Raw genomic sequence first — 14,209 nt, forward strand, 5'->3', positions numbered from 1 at the left:
GTGCACTAGTCCCGCCTCCTTCGTGTCCCGCAACCCGGAAGCGAAGGGTTGGGTCGCCGAGTTCCAGGAAACACGGAGCCCGGATCGCCGCGGCCGCGAGGGGCGGTTCCGCAGGGCGCGGCTCCGCAGGGGACGGCTCCGCAGAGAGCGGTTCCGCAGAGAGCCCCCGATCGCTGCCGCACCTCCCGCCCGGGGCTCTGAGCCAGCCCGGCCCCGCCGCTCCCGGCCGGCCCAGCGGGAGGAGAACGAGCGCCGCCCTGCCATTGGCTGTCCCGCCGGGGCAGTCACGGAAGGGAGCTCTGATTGGCCTGCGACGGGCAGGCTGCTCGCTGATTGGCTGCGCGGGCGGCGGGAGATTCGTGACGGCGTGAGGGCCCTGTGGCGGCGCCGCGCTCTGTCCGTCCGTGTGTCCGGCTGTCCGTCCGTGTGTCCTGCTGTGCCTGTGTCCGGCTGTCTGCGTGTCCGGCTGTCCGCGTGTCCGGCTGTCCGCCCCTCGCTCCGGCTCTGTGGGACGCCCCCGGCTGCACCGTGACCCGCTCCCGGTGTTTCGCTCTCCCCCGCGCCTCATCCATGGAGCGGCTCCCTGTGAGCGGCGAGCGCGCAATGGTTTGGAGCCCTTCAGTCGAGGGCCGTCACCACCATGATTGATGTCGGTAACTTTCCCCTTCTAAACCTTCTCAGAGTGTTGGTTTAAATGGGTATTACTTAAAAGTAACTTGCCTCTCTTTTAGATTTATTCTGCTATTAGCAGCCATCACAACCTCTCCCTCCCGTGTTGGAAAAGGGATTGTTCATAAAGTCGTGTATGCTTATATAAATACTGGCTGTCTGCTGCAATACTTCATAAATTTATCAGAATAATGCTAAGAACCTCTTCTAGGCAGCCATGGGGCTAAATTGTTGTGGTTTTGACCGAAGTATTAAAAGAGCTGTTTAATATTGTCACAAGTAGCAAACAGATTTTAACGATTTAATATTAAATTTGCTTTTAGCTAATAAATATAAATTTATAGCTAAATAAATGACTGTCCAATGCATCAATAGTCCTGGGTCATCCTAACTGAGCTCAGCACTCACTTAGGGCTGATAGAAGGGAAGGATCACCTCCCTCAGCCTGCTGGCCACACTCTTCCCAAGTAAAATTACATCAATATATAAAATAATAATAGCAATAATTCTCATAATAACCCCAGAATAATTGCTACTTCTCTAAGGTAACTGATAAATGTATTGTTAAAAATAGGAAGGAAAAAAAAAGTTCTGGAAACTTTTGACACTGATTTATGCCTATTTTTTCTTACCTGTGTCTGTGATAAAAGCCACTTTAATCACAGATAATTATCTTTTATCACAGATAATTATCACAGATAATTATGGGATGTGCTGCTCATTACACAGGAGATGGACTGGGACCAGTTTGACTTGAACCCTAAAACAATTGCTGCCCTGAAAAAAGGTAATTTAATTTACCACTGTCTAACAAATCTGTCACCACAGTGACATCCTTGACATAATTGTGTGTTTGTGGGTATAAGCAGGCAGATGGACACTAACATTTTAGAACTGTAATTAAGTATTTCATAAAGAAGTTTTCTGGGTAATTAAAAGTGTTGGGTTTTGCCCATGCTTCAATAATGAATTTCCAAACAGTTTTACAGCTTGTGTAGGTACATTCCATGTGAGTGTTGCCTGCCCACCATACAAGAATGCAGTATAGATAAACCTCAAGTAAATCAGAATTACAAACTGGGAAAACCTTGCTGTGTAAGTCAGCCAAAAGTATTTATAAAAATTCCTCTTGTTTCAGCTGACATCAAATCAGTAAAAGAGATTTTAAACCTGTCTGGAGCAGACTTGCAGAGGTTGATGAAGCTCTCCAGTGCAGACATCCAGTGCCTGCTGAAAACAGTCTCTCACACCCTGAGGAGGAACAGCATGCTCACAGGTAATGCAGGGCATAAAACATCTTCTAGCTAAAGTTCAGAACTGTCACTGGGAGAAAATGTGGTTCTGGCTCCTCAGTGACACAGAAATGTGGATTTAAAATGAGAATGGAAGTGTTTTAATTGTGCTGTAGTGAATTATTTAACTGTGCTAAGGACAGCTCTCCTGGGGGTAAATGGAAGTGAATGGGTGACATTTTCAGGATTGAGCCTGCTTGAAACAGGACAAAGTGTTTCTCCAGTCTGAAACACTTAAACACAGGAACAAAACATTTCCTTTTTCTTTCACACTCTCTTCCTCTCTCTCACTGTCCTCATTTTGGACCAAGACTAGTTGATGTATATCATATATGAAAAGCTTCATAAACTGCTTTGTCATAAACTCCTCATTCCAAAACAAGCAGGACCTCATAGCTCCTCCTGTACAAATGCTTAATGACAACTCTGTATTTAAAATCTATTTTCTTGTGATTGCATGTGTCTTCAGGCTTTGACCAGATGCCTGCTGTGCTGTTTTGTACTCTGTCTGCTATTTCCATAATTGCTGTGCTAGAACCTTTGCTGTCAAAACCCTCTCAGAGTGTAACTTTCCTCAGGGACACCTTAGAGGCAGAGAAAGGGAAACAAGAGTTGGAGAGGAGGAGAGAACTCAGTGTAAATTATCAATCTTTGAACAGATACTCAGCAGAGGTCTGATGGGGAGAGAGAGGTGGGCAAGACCAGGCTGAATTAGGGTAATTCTCCATCAACAAAGCAAGCATCCCTTGTGTCATGGTTTGAGCCTGGCACAGAGCCAGTGCCCCCATGAAAATGCCTCACCCTGGTGTCTGCTGTGAGATGTGACCAGGAATAAGCAAAACAGGCTCTAACTTAAACATAAATAACACTTTATTACCTAAAACTACAGGAAAAAAAAAATAGGAAAGACTATAAGGAAAAGAAAAAAAAAAAAATTGAAAACCTTACAAAAACCACTTTTCCTCCTCCCCACTCCCTGACTTTCCCAATCCAATACATTCTCTCAAAAATACCAACTGCCCAGTCCGGCACGACACTTTAGTATACTCAAACATCAGTTCATGAAGAGGGAAAGGAGTCCTTCTTGTTCCATAGGCTTCTCGTGGAGACACACTGAGACCCTCGTGTGCTTCCCTGTCACTCCGGCACCGCCCGGAAAGTCCATTTGCCGCTTGTGACACGTTCCTTCCATGCTCAGTGCTCTCACCACCGAGACATGGATCAGAGCTGCTTTTAGGGTGGTCTTTCAAGGATGCCTTGTCTCACTCCAAAAAGGCACAGTCTCTGCTTTTGGGACAACTGTCCCCCCCATATATTTCCAACCCCCTGGGGCCGGGGGGTCCTCACAAATGAACCCTCCTGGTTTTGAGGCACTGCCTCCCCCTAAATGCAGTCTGTGTCACAGGAACAACTGAGTCCATGGCTACAAGAAAAAGTCCAGCCAACAGGCCACTCCAAATCATCTCTCCCCATCCAATCATCTCCACAAACTCCGGGCCAAAGTCCTTATCTCATATCATCTCTCACCTCCCTTCTTATTCAGCTTCGAGGAGGATTAGCATTTTCGCAAGGCCCCAATCATGCAAGAAAGGGTTAAAAGTTTTCAGTCTCTGTCTGTCCTGGGAGGAGATGATACTCCCACACATGCTGCTGCTGCAGCCGGCCGGGCTCTCTCTCTCTCCCCCCCTTCTCCTCCTGGCTGGCTGCCATCACATTCGGTGCCGCCGGCTCTCTCTCTCCGGGGGGGGGGGGGGGGGGGGGGAAGGGGAGCTGGCTGCTCTCCTGGGGGGGGGGGAAGGGGAGCTGGCTGCCCGATGTCTCTTGGGGCTCCCCCACCCTTCCATCCTTGGAGCCCCCCCCCCGAAGCCCCCTCTGTCCAGGCCCCAGGCCTCACCGCATGGCTGTCCCCTCCCCCGCCCAGCAGCAGCGGGCCGGGCGGGGGAGAGAGATCTGACCTCCTCGCCCGCCGAAGTCCAAAGAGGAAGTGCCAGGGCAGTGCCCTGCTTTTAACCCCTGTGTATTCTCGGAGGTGTGTCCAAACCCCACTGGCTACACCAGGTGTCAGTATGAAACTCAAAACCTTCATTGGTTTGACCACAGCTTCCCAGAATTCCCAACTTCTTCCTGGTCAAACCATGACACCTTGTAGGGATAAACCTTGTGTACAGCATCTATTTTGTATCATTGTGTGTTGGAAAAATAATAAATGAAACTAACTTTTTCTTTTTACTCATTAAACCCTGCAGCACTTCAGCTCTACCAAGATAAAGATCCTTTCACCTCCCAGCACCAGAAGCTGAGCCTGGGCTGTGCAGTGCTGGACAGCTTGTTGAAAGGAGGCATTCCTTTGGTGGGAATCACAGAGCTGGCTGGGGAGAGCTCTGCTGGGAAGACTCAGATTGGTTTGCAGCTGTGCCTGTGTGTGCAGTTCCCTTACCAGTACGGTGGCTTGGAGTCTGGTGAGTGATGAACTGAACCTGAGGGAATGCCCTGTCCTCAGGAGCCTCAACACAGGCTCAGGGCATGGAACTTCAGCAGGAGAGCAGTCAGTGACTGCTGAGTGTTTGCAGAGAGAAAAGCTGCACATCCTGCAGCACAGCTTAATTCACAGTTCCTGCTGGCTGCTGTTTGCCTGCCTGCCACCCGGGGTTCAACTCAGCACACAAACAATGTAAGAGAAGTGGTGCTGTCCTTGGCTCCTCAGGTCAGCAGGACAGCTCAGCAGATCACTCTCTACAAACATCTTGGGTCTATGGTACATACTCCCTAGCTGGGGATTTCAAATTTCAAAGATTATTTGTTTTGATAACAATAATTGTACTGATTTACAGAGTAAAATCAATGGAAATATCATTGAAGAAAGGTAACATTGTTTTGTACCTGTGATTTTCCTGGGTTTACCAAAGTATGCAGGTTTATTCTTTGATTTGAGTATGGTTTTTTTTACCCTTCTGTCATAGTAATCTAACTCCCAATTTTATTTTTTTTTTACTATTGCTGCCATAGAAAGGGAGGAAGCCTGTGTCACTTGTGAGGATTCTGGTACTCTGCCTTAGGTGTGTTGTGCCTGTGACCTTGCTGCTCCCTCCACACAGCACTGCCTTCATCTGGCAGCTCAGTGGCTCCTTGTGGGGAAACTCACTCCTTTCACTGTATCCACCCTTGTGGAAAAATCAGGGACTGTACAAACTGAGGTCTTGCTTAAAGGGCTGTGAGTAGCCCATGGCTTACATTACATGGTGTCATTAATCAGAGCAGAAACAATTATATTTTGTTCTGTTCCTTTGTGTGCTGCTGCTAACTGCTGCACATAGTTTAAATAAATACATTTTTATCCACGCTCCAGCACTTCTTCCTGTTTGTGTTGAAATCAAGGAACAGAGCAAGGTGCCCAACACCCTACTGGCACTCTTGTGTTGAGCCTCCCATGAGAAATACAGCAATTAAATCTTAGATTAAATGTGAGGAGTTTTATCCTTTAGGAAACTTGAGGAGAACAGCAATGCTTAGAAACTCTCACTGCCAGTGGAAGATTTTGCTACTGATTTAAAATTATCCCTGTATTATTATTATCCCTGCATTATATTTTTTTTACTGATTACAAACTTCCCTCCCTTCTTATAAGTGGTGATGTTGAAATACATTTCTTTAAACAGTTACTTCATTAAATTTAGTGCTAATCTTGTTTGCAATTCTCAGGGCAAGGAGGTTGGCAGCAAAGAAATGCTGGAAGTAAACAAAGGCCTCCTTTGCCTCCAGGATATCTTTCTGCTGTCCTGGAATGTCAGTTGTGTTCAGTTGTGTTGGCTGAATTTATTTTAAATGCCCATATTCATAAGTAATATGTGAATATAATGGAACAAATTAATATCCTTATTAGAATTCTGAATTAGAAAATGATGTTTGCTACTGATTCTTGGTAACAAGCTGGTTTGGTGCCTGATAGATTATGATCATAGGAATCAAATTTTTTTCTTTTTGAGCTTGGGGGGTTTTAGTGAGTTTTATTCCTGTTTGGTTGGGTTTTGGTGGTATTTTTTTGTCAATGACCAGCATAACACATTTATTGGCCTAAAAAACATATTTAATGAAATTGCTGATTTTTGTTTGGGTTTTGTTGGACTCGTGAATGTGTTTTCAGTGTCCTGAATGTTGCAATAACTATGGATCAAAATACAATTATTTAATCAATGGAGCATCAATCTATCTAGAAATGCAAATCTGCATCTGGAAGAACCCCAGTGACTATGAAATCTGAAGAAATGAGCATTCCACCCTTTTTAAGTAAACCAAGGAGAGGACAAGGTTTAAGTCAGGTCTGGTTTTCAGAAAGCAGATGATTTCTCTGTGAGCCCACAATTCATGGTGAGAAATCCCTGTCTTTCAGCATGAAAGCAGCACTGTGCAGAAGGCAGTCAGCTTAAATAAGCATGGCAGCTGAGAAGGCCAGAAAGTTTTACTGAGGAGCTGTTGTCTCAACACAATTTAGCACAGGTGTTTTAGCATGATATTCATAGTGTGAATTGGATTTCTGTGTTTTGGATTTCTGGCTGAAGCAGGCAGACTGTGCAGTGCCACTCTGTGGGTTGGATAAAGTGTGATACTCCTGATCCCAAGGGCAGTGATCAGGTGCTCCTCAGCTGTGCACAGTGAGTGTCACCCAGTGCAGAGTACAGATCCAGTTGTCCCAGCTGGTGCTGAAGAAAGGACCAGGCAACTGCAGGAGAGCCACAGAAGTGGGGTTTTTGTTCATCTGATTCAACATGGTTAAAAAATAACCAAACAAACATGAATTTCCAGCTTTTAAATGCAGAATTTCTGCTATCATTTGTGTGCTGTTAATGAAACTGAGTGTGTAAGGGCCCTGTGGTTTCCTTGGCTACAGGAGCTGTCTACATTTGTACAGAGGATGTGTTCCCAAGCAAACGTTTGCAGCAGCTCATAGACCAACAGCACAAGCTGCGTGCAGATGTTCCAGCTGAAATCATACAGAAGATCAGATTTGGAAACAATATCTTTGTTGAGCAGGCAGCAGACCTGGTAAGTATTAGCACAATGTTTCTAAGACTCTTGATCAGTATGGATTTGAGGCAGTATTTTACTGTTAAGGTCATCAGTGGAAGAGCAGCGTAGTTTGTAACTGGTTTGGAACACTTAATGATAATGTCATGTCCTGAGTGTTTCAGTGAGAGCCACTCCTTGCCCAGGTAGGCTGAGAAAGTTGGGGCTGTTCAGCCTGGAGAATAAAAGGTCCCTCCTATGGGGACCTCATAGGAGCCTTCCAGTGTCTGAAGGGGCTGCAGGGAGGCTGGAGAGGGACTCTCTGTCAGGACACGTGGACAGGGCAAGGGTGCAAACTGAAAGAGGGGAAATTTAGATATTAGGAAGAAATTCTTACTGTGAGGGTGCTGAGATACTGGAAGGGGTTGCTCAGAGAAGCTGTGGCTGCCCCATCCCTGGCAGTGTTTAGGGCCAGGCTGGATGTGGCTCCGAGCAACCTGCTCTGGTGGGAGGTGTCCCTGCCCATGGCAGGGGGTTGGGACTGGATGATTTTGAAGGTTCATTCCAACTCCTTAACATTAAATAACTCTATGAAAACAGTAAGTTTAGGAGTGTAGTACTACACCCTTGAGATTTAAAAGTATCAGTGAAGTCAGAGCTGCAGGTGAATGCAGGTTGCAGTTTTGTCTCTTCCTCAGTAAAACCACCAGCTGTGGTTACTGGTGAGACTCAGAGATCCACCAGCTGCCTTCACGATTCAGAGCTCCCTGAGCTCACGTGCAGTGGTGATTGCTGCAGTTCAGTGTCCGGATGCCCAGCAGGGCCCTTTGCCTGTGTCCCTGTCCCTGTGTGTGCAGGACACGTTCCAGCAGTGCCTGTCGAGGCTGTCCCCGCTGCTGGCGCGGGGCATGGCGCGCCTGGTGCTCATCGACTCCATGGCCGCGCTGTTCCGCGCCGACTTCGGCCCGGCCCACGCTGCCCTCAAGGCTCGCTACCTGCAGGCCTTTGGGGCTCAGCTGCACAGCCTGAGCACCAGGTTCAGGACTCCCATCGTGTGCATTAACCAGGTAAGCTATCCATTGCTTCTTATCTGCTTAATAAATGGCTGGAGGGTGATGGAACAAGCTGTGTAAATGCAGATTTCATGGTGCTGAATTTACCACCGTCAGCTGGTAAATTATCACCGTCCATGACTGATGGAAACTGAAGCTTCCTTAAACTGATGTGCTTTAGTAAATGTTAACTACTTGAAGTTTATTATTTAAACTTTTATAGGCTGTTAATTGTAGGGGGATAGAATATAAGAAAATAAAGGTAGTATAGAAAGTAATCTTACCCCTAAAGGAGTTGCAGCTGGGCCAATTATTGGAGATTAGGAACAGGCCTGACTTTAACAGGCCACAGTTGTAGCCAATGAGAAGATGAGTGCTATAAAACACTCATTTGCTATAAAACACTTGGTTGGTTGAGAGGGAATTGGAGTTAGTTAGCTGCTTTGTGAAGAAGGAAGAGTCGGTGCTTGGAGGAGATGCCTACGAGAAACATTAAGAAGGTGTGAAACTCTTGCAATAAGGAGACAATGATGTGGAACCTTTGCAATATAATGACACAAGTTAATGTTCTCAAAAGTTGTCCACTAAGGCTAACAGAGATAGATAGGTATAGCAACTGCACAGAGCATCAGAGCAAAATAACGGAGTTCTTTCTTATCGCTGGCCTCAAATGCCATTGTCAGGAGGATTGCTCTGGGAGCTCTGCAGGCAGTTATATCCCAGGAGACAGGGAAGCACCAGGGACTTTGCTGCATTTCTGTGGAATTCAGCATTTTTGTGTAACTGCTGAGGTTACTGAAGCATCAAAGTGCATGAACTGACTTGAGCTGGGCCAAAACAAACCCACAATGATACTGGTCACAAAGAGTATTCTTTTGAGAAAACAAGGAAGACACTGCTGTTAGTCCACTCACAAACTGAAGGAGCATCTGAATGCCAGAGGTGAAGCATTCACACTCCAATGTGGCCTTGGCAGGGGAATGTGCAGGCCTCAGAGAAACTTCAAAGGTATTGAAATCATTGAGAACAGGGCACTTTTGGGAGATCTGGGCTTTTGTACTTTTTATCTCCAGCTACAGCACTGCAATAGTTTTGTGAATGTGGGGGATTTGTTTGTGGTTTGAGTTTCTTTTTTAACAAATAAGGTATCCATCTAATAGTAATTTAATTAATGTAAGCTGTACCTTGCTAAGTAGTTCTAACACTGTAAACTCAGCTTGTTATTCCCAAATCCATTTTAGTTTGCCTTGAAAGAATAAGTGTTTTCTAACTTGGCTTAATATATGCTCTGATAACTTGGATTTCCTTGCCTTGGTTCCCTTCCCTGCCCTTGTCCTTGCTGAACACAAGCCCAGAACCCCAGGTCAGCTGCAAATCTGTGTTTGTGCTTCAGGTGACGGACGCAGTGAGCGAGTCGGAAGCTGCTCAGTGCAGCTGCAGGTGAGTCACCCACACAGTGACAATGCCAAACACAGCAGCTCTGAACCATCCTGATCTTTGTCACCCCAGGGTAGGCTACGAGATCATGTGAGGAGCACTGGGGCATTCACCCAGCAATGCTGGACTTGCTGGAGATCAGCACTAGCTCGTGCTGTGAGGGGGAAGAAACTGTCAAACACATTTACATTGTAATCCCTGATCACAAGTTAGCAGGAAAAATTTCCTGGAGTTAATGGCCTGAGTACCTGCTGACATGAGAGTATTTCTGCATCTTTCTCTGATGTAACTGCTTGAACCTCCTGTCTGCTTAAAAAATACAGCAGCCAAACCCTAGCAGCCGGCTTTGTTAGTGAGCTAAGGGAAAACCCAAAATAGCATCTTCTGACACCAAGATATTAACAGGACTCAAATCTATGTATTTGTTGTTTGAATCCTAACTATAACCTTGATTTACTGCATAAGCTGGGTGCTACATAAATGAGTGTTTGTGAGAAGTTCACTGTGTCCTTCAGATTCTGGAATTGATACAGAACAAGGATAAGGTTCAATTATTATTTTTGCCTGATTATCTTGTATTTATTTTACTGGAGAAATCGCACTTTTTCCAGGAAAAAAAAATTGTTTTAAACCTTGAGTTGAAAGTCACACAAATGCAGTGTTCTGTTTACCCAACATTTCTAAATATACCTGCAAATGGAATCCAAGGCCAGAAGTTACACACTTCAAATATTAAAAGTTCAGTCATTTTTCTCGTGTGGTTTTCCCGTTGCAAGAGAGGCCTGTCCAGATGGAGGCAGGTATTCCCCCTAGCTGTAGTTGAAAGAATGGCAGCTGTTCTGTGTAGAATCACTTCTCCTCCAGCTGTTTCCTTGCCAAAGGGAGAACCTAAGTTTTGTGAGTAAACCCTGTCACCTCTGTCTTCAAAGACCCATAGTTTTCAATATATGTTAGAGAAACAATACCTGATGCCTTCTAGTGCAGTTTGGTTACAACAGAAAGTATTTCCTGTGAAATCCATGCATGCAGAAATGTGTAATGCTTCCCTTCCAGGGCAGTGGGCAGCAGAGTGACTCCAGCCCTGGGGATAACGTGGTCCAACCAGCTGCTGCTGAGGCTGATGGCCCGGCGGCTGTGGCTGCCCCCACACTCCCCTGCAGCAGCAGCAGCACCGGGAGCTGGCAGCAGGAGGACTTTAAGTGTTGTTTTTGCTCCCCATCTCCCTCCATCCTTCTGCTACTACACAGTGCAGCTGGAAGGTGTAAAAGGAATAAAGTAACACTTTTGCATAGTAAAGGCTCCTGCTCCAAAAATGTACCAGGACTTTGCTTCAGGAAGAATTACTGGTGAAATGCAATTGTTCCTAGATGAGAGAAACTGATGGTGAGGTATGTGATCAATGGTATGGCTACATTTAGCCTTGTCTGCATTGTGCAAAATTATCTTTTTACTCTTGGATATTCAGCTTTTCCTTGTGAGATGAGTGTCCTGGAGGTTCTGAAGGAAAGGGAAGCTGTGGGCAGGTGGAGGCTGCACAGTGGAGTGGGATGTAGCAATCCCCAGGATGGGGGAGATCTGATGTCTCATTTTATTTTAATAGCGTGCTTATCTAGAAACAGCATTTACTGTAGGTTTGTACCCTGTTTCCAGACCCAACAGGACTTGAAATTCAGCCTGTTTATGTTGCCTGCTGGTGGTTCTGGGTCTCATGCTGCCAATTAAGGATAACCATTCTTTGTCACAAAGCAGCTGGCCTATTTTAAAACCATTTGTTATTAAGATTTTAAAGAAAAGAATCCCATAAAGGTACTTTAACATCTTACTGTAAGAATTAAAATTGCACTGCCTTTGTACTAGATGAGTGTATCTAGCTTCATAGCACTCTTTAAAATTTTTTAATGGTTCATTTCTACTCTTTTCCTGCTTTTCAGTCCCTTCCCTTCATAGCAAAAGCCTCTTTAGTCTTTTATTTGAAGGAGAGCAAACCACATCCCCCATCCCCTTGTTCTCTTTGCCCATTGCTGAAGCTGTGTAGCCTCAGGGCAAGCTCTGTGTGTTCTCCCTGATGCTCTGCCCTGCTCTGTGTTCTGCTAAATCAGCATTCTTCATGGGCTGCTGGATTGGTGCCTCTCATGCCCTGTGTCCCTGCTGTGGGCTCTCAGCTCAGCCATGATCCTGAAGGGCACCTTCAGCTCTTTTCATCCAGTCAGATGCTGTTGCTCTTCTGAGGTGATTCTTGGTTTTCAGTTACAGTTTCACATGGGTACTCTTCCTGTCTTTTTGCTATTTGTCCCATTTTTCTGCTGTCCTCAGATCACTGCCATGACATCCACTCTCCAATAGCTGAACTTTTCCTTTGCTCTGTTCCATGTGAAAGCAAGCCAGGTGGAGTTTCACTGTCCAGAGGCCTCTGTTGGGTGCCTGCTCTCATCAGTGAGTGATGCTCACTTGTATCACACACTCAGCAAGCTCTCACCTTTCCCCTCCTCCTGCTGCTGGCACAGGCAGGAACTCCATGTGTGTCTGTGGGGTGGCATTGCTCAGGTCCCTTTTGTGAGAAGCTGCCTCCTCCTTCAGGACATTCATCCTCTTTCCATGTGCCAGCCTGCAGCTGGGGAGCTGAAAGCTTTGTCTGGCTGTAAACTGCCTCAGCTGGCACTGTGGCAGATTTCTCAAGGGACAACTGAGTGTGACTCAAGGGAAAGAGACCCTGAGTGACTGCCTGGGGAGGTTCCAGAGGAGAACAGGCACAGCTTGAAGCTGAAGGAAGGAGATTGTAAGCAAGCAGAAAGGATGAGTTGCTTTCAGTGCCTTCTGCAACCCCTTCAGATGTCTCAGGGGCCCTTGTGCAAATAGCACAAGTTTTGTCTAAATCATTTTTCTGAAATGTCTTAAATCTCTGTATTTGGAAATGACCTCACAGCTTCTTTTAATAAAATCCAACCATGAAGCTTAGAAACCTTTGTGTCCTCTAAGGAAAAAGTGACAAGCAGGAAAACCTCCTCCCTAAAACCCTTACCCCTTCTGTGCCTCCTCCCTACCAACTTCAATAAAGGTCAACTGATGCAGCACAGGTGCCACTCCAGCTCTCTTCTGTTCCTGCCCTGTGCCCCTGGGCTGGAACTGCAGCCAAGGCAGTGACCATCCCATTGTGGGCCTGGGCAGAGCAGCCACACAGAGATGCTGCTGATTCATGGAGGCACCAAACCCTACCTGGATATTCATTTACAGAAAAGCCTCATCAAATGCTGGGCTCCACTCCCAGGAGTTTGCCTTGCTGTGAGCCATGTCCAGAACAGTGTCAAATCTCCAAAGGCTCAGTCATATTTTGATCAAAGTCTGAGTCAATGATATTTTGATCACTCTTTTTCGAAACTTGCAAATGCTTGCTGGAACAGCCCTGAAGTGTTATAAGTCACAGATGGGTCTGTAATCAAATTCTAGTTTACCTAGTGAAAAACAGGTTTACCAACAAACACAAGTAACATTTTGTCTGCTCAATGTTGTGTCATTCCCCCGTTGGTTTGTTGGTTATTTCTCTCCAGCTGAGTGTGAGTACATGACAGTTTGTCTCCTGGCTCCTGAGCACACACAGACCCTGCAGTCTCAAATGCAGCTGAGCCCCACTGAGGCTCACAGCCAACACCCCCTCCCTCAGTCCCACCCCCAGCACAGCTTTGGGGCTGCAAACCCTCACAGGAACCCAACACAGCACCTGTCCATTGAAGCTTGTGTCAAAAGTGTTGAAATGTGCTTAAGTTTTAATAAATGCAAATTAAGAACCTTCCCTTTATAGAGCTTTATTCATCTTTGGGTTTCACAACTGAGATTTGTATTCTATACAAGGAAAAAAATGGAAGTAGTTTTTACAAAGAAGATTTACAGTCTAGAATGTATTAAGTCTTTATCCTGCAAGACTACTTAAATATTCTTCTACACTTTGAAATGTTAAATGACACTTGAGAAGCTATGGTTCCCTAAATATTTCTCATTTACAAGCAGATGTAACCAAGGAAGTGTTGCAGCTTCCCTGTGAGCACAAGCACCCTCCCAGTGGGCCTTTGGACCTCCACGAGACCCCCACACTCTGTTTGGCCTCTTGCTTTGTTGTTTCAGGTTTTTTAACAACTGACCTCAGTTGTTCAGTGTACTGGCACAATTGTGAATGGTTTTAGGGGAAAAAAACAATCCAATGTAGATGTTTGAGATACTCCTCAATTCTAAATATTTACACACACACACACACAGCCCTGTGTACTTCTGTAAATCCATGACAATGGAACTAAACTTGTCAGCATCACATCTGTTAACATTTATTCTCTCAGTACAAACAGGACCAAAAATGCCACTCCTGGCAGCCTTCAGACACAATGTGTGACCTACATAACAAAAACCAACTATCAGCAACTACTGTGAACACAACTGTCAGTGCAGCACTGCACACACCTTTTATTAGATATTTACAACACAATCATACCATCTGCAAAATCTCTGGATTCAAATGATACAATTTAAGTACAAATACTTCTCAAGCTCAAAACCATTTTAATTTACTAATTAAGGAGTGCTTGGGGGATGAAGGTGTCATTTACTGGAAGCACAAACTGTAGATAACTGACTCTTTTTGCATTGTGTAAGTGCAGGCACACCACAGCAACAGGTCAGTCACTCCTCCAGAAGAGGAGCCAATCATGAAACAATTCCATTTTACAAGACTATTCAGTAGGCTCTAAACTCAAGACTGAATTTTGCCAATAT

The 14,209-nt window shown here is 45.5% G+C and overlaps 1 protein-coding gene across 5 annotated transcripts; it reads left to right on the forward strand.

Annotated features, from left to right (window-relative positions):
* The first annotated feature begins 67 nt into the window (after window positions 1–67).
* On the forward strand, window positions 68–13,228 carry XRCC3 (X-ray repair cross complementing 3). Of its 5 annotated transcripts, none has more exons than XM_064713995.1 (8): window positions 68–653; window positions 1,355–1,456; window positions 1,808–1,945; window positions 4,208–4,420; window positions 6,847–7,001; window positions 7,820–8,029; window positions 9,365–9,454; window positions 10,505–13,228. In XM_064713995.1, exons 2-8 carry the CDS (start codon window positions 1,402–1,404, stop codon window positions 10,799–10,801), a joined length of 1,158 nt encoding a protein of 385 aa, XP_064570065.1. In that variant the 5' UTR covers window positions 68–653; window positions 1,355–1,401; the 3' UTR covers window positions 10,802–13,228. The 5 variants fall into 5 exon arrangements, with proteins under 5 accessions (XP_064570065.1, XP_064570063.1, XP_064570068.1 ...); XM_064713993.1 differs by having other exon boundaries at window positions 68–649; XM_064713997.1 differs by having other exon boundaries at window positions 70–653; window positions 9,408–9,454; window positions 10,505–10,747.
* Window positions 13,229–14,209: the final 981 nt, after the last annotated feature.

This window comes from Zonotrichia leucophrys, chromosome 5 (assembly GCF_028769735.1).
Source record: "Zonotrichia leucophrys gambelii isolate GWCS_2022_RI chromosome 5, RI_Zleu_2.0, whole genome shotgun sequence".
NCBI classification, from domain to species: domain Eukaryota; kingdom Metazoa; phylum Chordata; class Aves; order Passeriformes; family Passerellidae; genus Zonotrichia; species Zonotrichia leucophrys.